General features: G+C 37.1%; 1 protein-coding gene across 1 annotated transcript in view; it reads left to right on the forward strand.

The window, feature by feature from the left end:
* Nucleotides 1-7668, forward strand: part of LOC107757451 (glypican-1-like) — a 29594-nt gene extending 21926 nt beyond the window's left edge. Inside the window, exons 2-8 of the mRNA XM_016574927.1 lie at nucleotides 1158-1342; nucleotides 4186-4351; nucleotides 4529-4659; nucleotides 4812-4949; nucleotides 5035-5165; nucleotides 6160-6335; nucleotides 6681-7668. Coding sequence (XP_016430413.1) covers nucleotides 1158-1342; nucleotides 4186-4351; nucleotides 4529-4659; nucleotides 4812-4949; nucleotides 5035-5165; nucleotides 6160-6335; nucleotides 6681-6889 — 1136 coding nt within the window. The 3' untranslated portion in view covers nucleotides 6890-7668. The remainder of the gene's footprint in view (nucleotides 1-1157; nucleotides 1343-4185; nucleotides 4352-4528; nucleotides 4660-4811; nucleotides 4950-5034; nucleotides 5166-6159; nucleotides 6336-6680) is intronic.
* The last annotated feature ends 1019 nt before the right edge of the window (nucleotides 7669-8687 follow it).

Below are 8687 nucleotides of genomic sequence, written 5' to 3' on the forward strand. Positions count from 1 at the left end.
GACGCGTTTCAGAAAGGCGGGGCATAGAGGAGAAACAATAATGTACAGAGTATGTGGAAAATAATGTGTTTTTTGAACCTTAAACCTCATAAACACATTTCATTACACCAAATACACAAAATAATGTTCTTTTTAGCAACATCATATGACCCCTTTAACATATTAAAAGTGTTAAAAAAATGATCTCTGCTTGGTTACTAAAAATTAAATCAATTTGAGTCCTTGTTGAATTAGTTATTATTGTAGGCCCATTAATCAGTTGCTTCAGATCGAAATGATCATATATCTGTTTGAGACTCTTTCTAAATGTTTTGTCATCCCAATTAATATTAAAGGAGTCATATGATGCAATTTAAATTTTTCCTTTCTCTTTGAAGTGTTACAAGCTCTTGGTGCATAAAGAAGATCTGTAAAGTTGCAAAGACAGCATGTCAACATATTCTGTTACACCAGATACATAAAATAATGATCTTTAAAATAGCATCATATGAGCCCTTTAAAATCTTTCATAATAATAACCTCTTTCAACAAAATCACACAGTTTTAGTAATTGTTTCAAGTTTTCATAAAAACTAGTATTAGAAGAGGGAGGTTGAATAAGATTCAGACCAATACATTCCAAATCCATGCAATTTGACCAAGCGATTTCATTACACTGGATGCCAGTTTTCACATAAATCATAACTCCACCCCCCTTAGAACCAACTCTATCTTTCCTATACAGTTTAAAATCAGGTTCTTCTAATGCTGCTGACGGAATTTTCATGAAGCCATGTCTCGGATAAACAAAGACCATCCAAATTAGAATCTAGTAAAATTATGAATTTGATCACTTTTTAATATAATACTTTGTATATTCAAATGACCTCCTAAGATTTTCTGTGTTGATGAACAGCAGAATTGCATACTGTAATATATATATATGAGTCTCTCACACATTACAGACATTTACAGAACACTGTGTGAGATCCATCTGTCTTTGTTTATGCTTTTCATGGAAGTATGACATCATGTTTCACCTTTTCAGGCATCAGTCTAAGTTTACAACTATGGAGCTTGATATATGATGTTATTGGAGTAATTGGCATCTTTGCTGCCATTTAAAGGCAGGTTAAAAACTCTACTTAAATCGTATTATCTTTCAATTGAATTTGCAGGTGAGCATCTCCGCATCTGCCCACAAGGTTACACCTGCTGCACCAGTGCCATGGAGGAGACGCTGTCGAATCTGAGCCGCCGGGAGTTTGAAGGCCTGGTTAGGGAAGCGGGACGTTCCATTCAAGCCTCGCTGAATGCCCAGTACAGGACCTTCGACAGTGAGTCCAAAACTCAAATGCATTCAGTCTTGTAGTTGGTTGGGTTTTTATGTATTATGTCTCACAGCTGCTAACACGCCTGTTCAATTTTTCCACTGTAATGTTAGTAAGAGGATTTTCAAATAACCCAAACGTTTAAGTTGTCATTTCTCCACCCAAAGTGTAAAGCTGAAGAAGAACAGAGTAGCAACTGCAGAAACTCGCAGAGGAAATGAGATTTAGAGGTTTTACAGTGTACTTGTACTGTCACGGACAGCTGTCTTATCCAGAGTGGTATTTTATGAAACTTCATCTGCTTTTAGTTAACATTTTTCCTTTACCCGTCTGCGGATTTAACAGCTTCAGGGTTAATGAATGTGAAGGGTTAAAGAGTTGCAGCACTTTGAAGCCCAAACTCTCTCCTGGTTTGTGTCATTGTGAGTTTAGATAAAAGGAAAACTCTAAAGCTCATATGCTTTCACAATGAGTGGTCCTCACAGGGCAATTACAGTGGGTTTTTATGGCCTTTTACTGCAGTGCGTGATAAACAATATAATGATAAGAGTAATGATCGCAGTAATGATAAGAGATTTTGATGCAGTTGTTCAATTTCCTGACCCTAATTAGATTTAGGATGGGTGTGATGTAGTGGTTAAGGCTCAGGGCTGGTAACGGAAGGAAACATGCCGTGTGCCAAGACCGTACTACCCTTGAGCAAAGCAATTAATCCCAGGGTGCTCAAGGGTGACTGGTAGCATTCGTGCATGAAAGTTAAAAACAAGCGTTCTACTAAATAAGTTATAAATAAAACCCCTACACTTATGTAGTATTGTTTGGCAATATTTCCAGTCCCTACCAGCATTGGCATCTTCTTGGCAAAAGTTCCTTCAAATAGGATTGGGTCCATTTGGGAGCAAAATTTCAAAGGTGCTCAACTGAACTGAGCTCTAATTTTCTTGATTTTAAGACTCACCAATTGTCTTTTACATCTTTGTCTTGTTAAAATATGACTCGTCTGCCAATAATCCTCAATGCTCTTGCAATGCAGATCATAGCATATTTTGCTCCAGAAACTCTACTGACATTGATATTTCCAAATGAGTATTCTAGTGTGAACTCCTGGGTTAAGTTTTGCATCAAATATAGCGCTTCACATCAAAGTCTTAAAGTTCAGTTAAGGTTTCATCAATTCAAGTTTATTTGTACAGCGCTTTTCACGATACAAATCATTGCAAAGCAACTTTACAGCAAATTAAGTTTCTACAATATTTAGTGGTAGCTTATCAGTGGTGACTGTCAGTTAATGTACATATGGCAGAAATGTACGGAAAAATCTAATCTAAACGATCATTCATCAGACCAGGGATTCTCCTCCAAGTCTATGACATGCCTTTTGGGCAAACACCAGCAAAGTGATAAAGTCTTCCTTCTTCCACCTTCCTTATGAGCCAGATTTATGAAGTGTTCTTGCTCTTGAAGCACTATTATTGCCTCACGACAGTGTCTCTCATCTATGTTATATAGGACTGGAACTCTTTAGCATTGCCAACCTCTTCTTTTCCAGACACCCAGTTCTGGCAGAAGTTCAATTCTTTGCAGATGCGCAGTTGTTCCATATTTTCTCACCTTTATAATGACAAACCTCACAGAGACTCCAGGTGTATTTAATATGAATTATATCCTTGCCCTGACTGGTATTTTTCAAGAATCTTGCCTCAGATCTGCTTATGATCCTTGGGTTCTGCGGTAGGGTGTTTCCTTGGAAATGAAGTGTGTATTCTCTTAGAGACAGGTGTATTTGACATTAGAGTCATATGGCAATGGGAAAAACTCTTCAATGAATCATTGAATCCATGGTGTAACACTGTGCAATTGTGAGAGAGTCCAAGGACACCAAAGACTATATATGGCTTAAACTCAAATATGTTGTTCATTGATTTTATGTGCCTAAATGTATAAAACCATACATACCCTTGAGTGCCATACTCTGTGTAGGTGGTCTGGTTGCACTAAAAGGGAGCAGTACCTTTGAGTGCCCTAGTACCTAGAAAGTCAATCAACAGATACTCCCAAATTCATCAGTACTAGATCCATGACATCAAGACAAATGCCTACACTGCAGCATTCCCGAAGATGTTTGCCCCAAACCCACACATGGAAAATTAGTCCAAGTCCTTAGTGGCTACCCTACCCTTCCTTAGAACTCCCTGCTGCTTTGACAAATGAAAGTAGGGCGCAATGGTACCTCTCCATTCTTTAAGGGATTTCTTACAGAATTGGATTCAGTCTCCTGGTGCCAAACTCCCTCGAGATTCCTGCTAAGCAGACCTAAATTCTTGCTGATGTTGGGAATATATCAGTTCGGAATATTGCGTGTCTTGTTTAAGTGGTCTTATGTTTTTATATGTAAAAGCCGAATCCACTGCATGGCACATTCCAAGGGATTAGAATTAAACATGAATGCATTTAGTAGCTGTTTGCAAGTTTGAATTAGTAGCATGAGTGCCAGGTTCACGCACGGTCGCAGCCGTAATTAAAAACGATTAAATTGAAGTTGCCTTCGGCTAATATACAGCATGATTACTCTACCTTCCAAACTTGGTTTCCCAAAAGACATTAAAGTTACTGCAAAGTTTTTCTTACATAATAGATTACCTGAATCCACGTGCAGATAACATGCTTAGCTGGAGTCAATAAAGAAAATCAAGCTAGCTCATTTATCTTTACCAACGTTCATGGAAATTAAAAACAAAATTGTTCAGCTTACGCTAAAAGGACTTGCAGTGCTTTTATTACAGGAAGAGTTCTCCTGAAGTGATGCTGTGTTAATTGCCTTGCTCACAATAGTGTTAGCTCATAGATAAATGCTTAATGGTCACTTTTCCCACAGGTTCCTTTGAGCCTGGAGTGTAATCGTGCCATTATGAAACTGGTGTACTGCCCTCATTGCCGAGGGCTGGGATCAATCAAACCTTGTGTCAACTACTGCAAGAACGTCATGAAGGGCTGCCTGGCTAATCAGGCTGACCTGGACACTGAGTGGCAGAGCTTTATAGGTAAAGCAGAGATTATACCACACAAACTCTTACTCTTTTGTTGGTTGCTTGATTTCTGTTTTTGTTGCATCACACTGAGGAGAGCTGTCACTTTGCTGAATACAGTATTTCGGTTTCGGCCTTGACATGAAACTTACTTAACACTGGTAATTTATTCACACACTCTCTTTTCCTCAGAAACCATGCTACAGGTGGCCTCCAGTTTTGGTGCCGAGCCCAGTATGGACACGGTGATCTATTCAATTCCTGTGAGAATCTCAGAGGCTGTTCTCGCCATGCAGGAGAACATGGAGATCTATACCAGCAAGGTTAGGACATTGAAATAAGCATCTATTTTAAACTTGTGCGAGTAGGTTCGATTCAGATGCACGTGAGGTGTCAGTTTAAACAGTTTAAAGATTTATTGATCACGTAAGGACCGTTTATACAACTATACACAGAAGTTTGTGTTGCATTTCAGGTTTTCAAGGCCTGTGGGGACCGTGGTGAGGAAGGAACACCGAGTTCAATATCTGAGGAGCCGAAAAAGAAAGGAAGTACAGTTACTGTCCTGGAATACAAACCCAGCCCCAAATCTGCAGCAAGACTGGAGGTGCAGGTGTGTGCATGTGTGGCAGTATCCACTTTTGGCCAACTTTTATGAGTTTTGTACAATGTTATTGAAGTGTGTGTGCAATTCCCAGGTCACAGACGTGTCCAGTAAACTGAAGGAAATGCAGTTTTACTGGATTCAACTCCCTTCGGCTCTGTGCAGCGGTAAAACGGCATCTTCAACCAGCAGTGACAAATGCTGGAATGGCATCACAAAAGCCAGGTATTACATTTTTATAGAAAATATAAAATCTTTTCACTCTACGATGAGAGGTGTCCATTCAACTGGTCAGAATGTGTAATTTGGGGATAATTTTTATATAATCAATCAATTTATGTGCTTTTCAAGGCTAAATAGTTGTGCAGGATTTTCATGAATGACTTTTGAGATGTACACACATTATGAATTTATAGATCGTTACTCATGTTCAGTGCTGGCAGACGTCTGAAAACTGCATCCGTCTCTCTTTTTGCGGCCAAAGTCATTAAATTGATTGTTTAGCTATCACTGCCACAGAACTGAACTCCCATTGCCCAAAGTCATCAGAAGTGATTAATCACTGGATGAGGTTTACATCTTCATTTGTACCACAGAACTTTATTTTTAGTCAGCACTAATACCTTTTAGCTCCGTATAACTAAACTGGCAATCTCATGGGGGCAATTAATGCATACTGGTATGTGATTAGTGGTGTTTGCTAACACAAACATCCTTATTACTATTGCTCAATTACGGTCCATATACAGACAATGAAAACAAAGCCCTACAGACTTCCATTTAAGGAAGGACTTGAGCCAAATCTAAAGACTAGAATATCAGAGACTTGACGACATACAGCTAAAACACCCTAGCAACCACATAGCAAATCACTCAGAATACCATAACAATATGCTAACTGCTAAAGCCATTGCATTGCAACCACCTAGACCTTGAACTAGACCCTAGCAACCACACAGCAACGCATTAAAAAACAATCAAACTGTTTTGCAACATGCTAAAAACCAATCAGAGCACCTTAGAAATGTGCTAAAAACCACTTCGTATTGTAGCAGCAAGTTTTGCAAAGCTTGACGTGCTACCATCGAGTTTGTATTATTGATGTACAAGCTTGGTTTTTATTTCAGTGCAAGGTCGTTAATTGTGAAAAATGTAATACAAGAGCTATTTACAAAATGTGCGTGATTGAAATGGTTCTGGAAAATCTATTTTTCTGCAGTTACCTCCCAGAGGTCATGGGCGATGGGCTGGCCAATCAGATTAATAACCCAGAGGTAGAGATCGACATCACCAAGCCCGACAGGACTATACGTCAACAGATCATGCTGCTGAAGATCATGTCAAACCGCCTGAAAAACGCACTCAATGGCAACGATGTAGATTTCCAAGACACAAGTAAGCGGCTAAAAATGCTAAAGAGCTAACTAAAAATAAAAGACATGATAATTATTCAATTGGCTTCATGAAACGAGAACAAATTTGTGTAAATCATTCAGCATCAACTGAATTTATTCAGTTCACTAGTTAAGTCTGATTTACTACTGTTACATGAATGAGGCTCAGTGATGCTAAATTTAGCACTGTTTTAGGGCTGAATGGTCTTGCAATTTGCAATAGTGATTTTGTCTCCTTAAGTATGCTGCAATTTCATGTAAATTAGATATTGCATAGCAACCATTACTTCTGTGACCTGTTTTGCACCAAAGTAATCATCATGTTTTTTCCATGATGTGTTTCTAGGTGATGATTTTAGTGGCTCAGGAAGCGGCATGTGTGCAGACCACCTGTGCGTCCGTGGTAGACCTCCAGTCTTTGGGCCGAAAACGGACAGGCCTAAACTCTACGCCTATGTCCCTGAAAACAAAAGAGTCAAAGGATCCGGGAACCAGATTCAGCCTTCCGTCATCTTACTGGTTCTGTTACTCGCGACTCTACTGCTGAGACGATAATGGAGACGCTAAATCGAACTTTGGGATCTGGGTCAGGAAAGGGATAGGACAAGGAATGTTTCAAAAGAAAAAGAATAGATAAAAATGAGAAAAGGTGAGCTTAAAAATTGCCAAAAGAAACCTTTTGAGTGAATGGACATTTTAATTCCTCTGGAATACGACATGAGAATAGGTGGAAAAGGAAGTTTGTTTCTGTGTATTTTTATGTTTTGTAATATACGTCAGAATTAAGAGCTGACTTGTTACATCAATTGACATCTTGCTTTTTTATCTTTGAATGTAAAAAGATGAACTGGACAGGAAGAATGGCGGTGTAGATTTACAATACGAGGTTCTCAGCCACCTAAGCGACTTATCCACAATTCTTTGCTTTTAAAGTCACACAGTCACCAAGTCACCTCGTGTTTCATCTCACCATGCTTGAGTTACGCAAGTTTGTCTTTGCACAACTGTTCTTTTTGTCTTAAATATTTCAGAGATGGACATTAAAAACAAAAAACTACATCAGTCTGATCCCTTTTAGATTACAAAATGTATGAACTTTGGCATGGACATGAATTGAAATACAGAATTGCTGAATATCTGAGGAATTATGTAATTAATTGGAATTATGAATGGTGTTTTTTTTTTGTTTGTTTTTTACTGTGATTCACTTGGTTGAGTCAGCAATTATTTTGTATGATAGCAAGCTGCAATAATAGATGAATTAATTTCACACAAAAAAAACTGTCAGGAAATGTTTTTCACACCAACATCAAAAGAAAAATAAATATTTTGCATAAAATAAAATATAGCCTATTTTTATTGCATTTCTTAGTAATTATTTTCATAATCATTTTTATTTAAACTTTTATTAATATTTTCCTCATTTTCCACATCTAACCATTCTTAAAATAAGCAAAATTATAAACAGTTTTATTAGATTTATATTTTAAATAAATATTTGCCCATAGGAGAATCATCATAAGAAGAATAATTTATTTTCAATTGTTTCATAATCTTCATAATTTAGCAGGAAAAAAATCACACAAGAATACATCATGGTAGTTTATTATTATTTATACAGATTTTTTAAATATTGTTTCCAAATAGGATGATTTTCATTAAAATGAGAATTTTTCACTTTACATTAATGAAAATTTCATTAGAACTTGACTTATTGACTTAATTATCATGAAGAAAACATTCAAATGCTAAATGAATAAATTAGTCAATTTATCCCCCAAAGAAATAGGCTTTATTTTTAATGCAAAATATTTTTTTTCTCTGATTTTGATGTGAAATATGACCCAGACATGTGATTCTCTTGTCTGAAATGTAAATGTAAAACAATAAGCGTCCAAAGGACAAGAATGCAAAACAATATTTGCTTCACTCAACCCAATGCAAACCTGCATTTGGAAACTCATGGCTGCGTTATTGCTCAGAGCAGTGCAAATTCATATTTGTAATGTCACTTCTGGAGAACTTTCAGCACTGATGGCAAGTTAAATAGAAGCATGTGTCAGCCTTGAATATGATTTGCCTTGAATGGAATTTCATTATAGCCAAAGCCAATGGGAAGCAGGCATTTACAGAATGTACTTTTAAAATAAAAACTGTCACTTTGAATAAAAGCTCGTAAGGCATAATGACAATTTTACGACTGATTCCAGAGCAATATGATTAATTAGACTTGTGGTAGTGATATTTTAAAACATTTCCAAGGAGCTGATTCAGATTTACGAATGTAATGTTACGATTTTTCTGAATGTTTGATCAGACAAAAAAAAAAAAAAAAATCCTACAAAATGTCTTA

The sequence above is a fragment of the Sinocyclocheilus rhinocerous genome, unplaced genomic scaffold, assembly GCF_001515625.1.
Source record: "Sinocyclocheilus rhinocerous isolate Xijiao unplaced genomic scaffold, SAMN03320098_v1.1 scaffold2578, whole genome shotgun sequence".
In the NCBI taxonomy this organism is placed as follows: Eukaryota; Metazoa; Chordata; class Actinopteri; order Cypriniformes; family Cyprinidae; genus Sinocyclocheilus; species Sinocyclocheilus rhinocerous.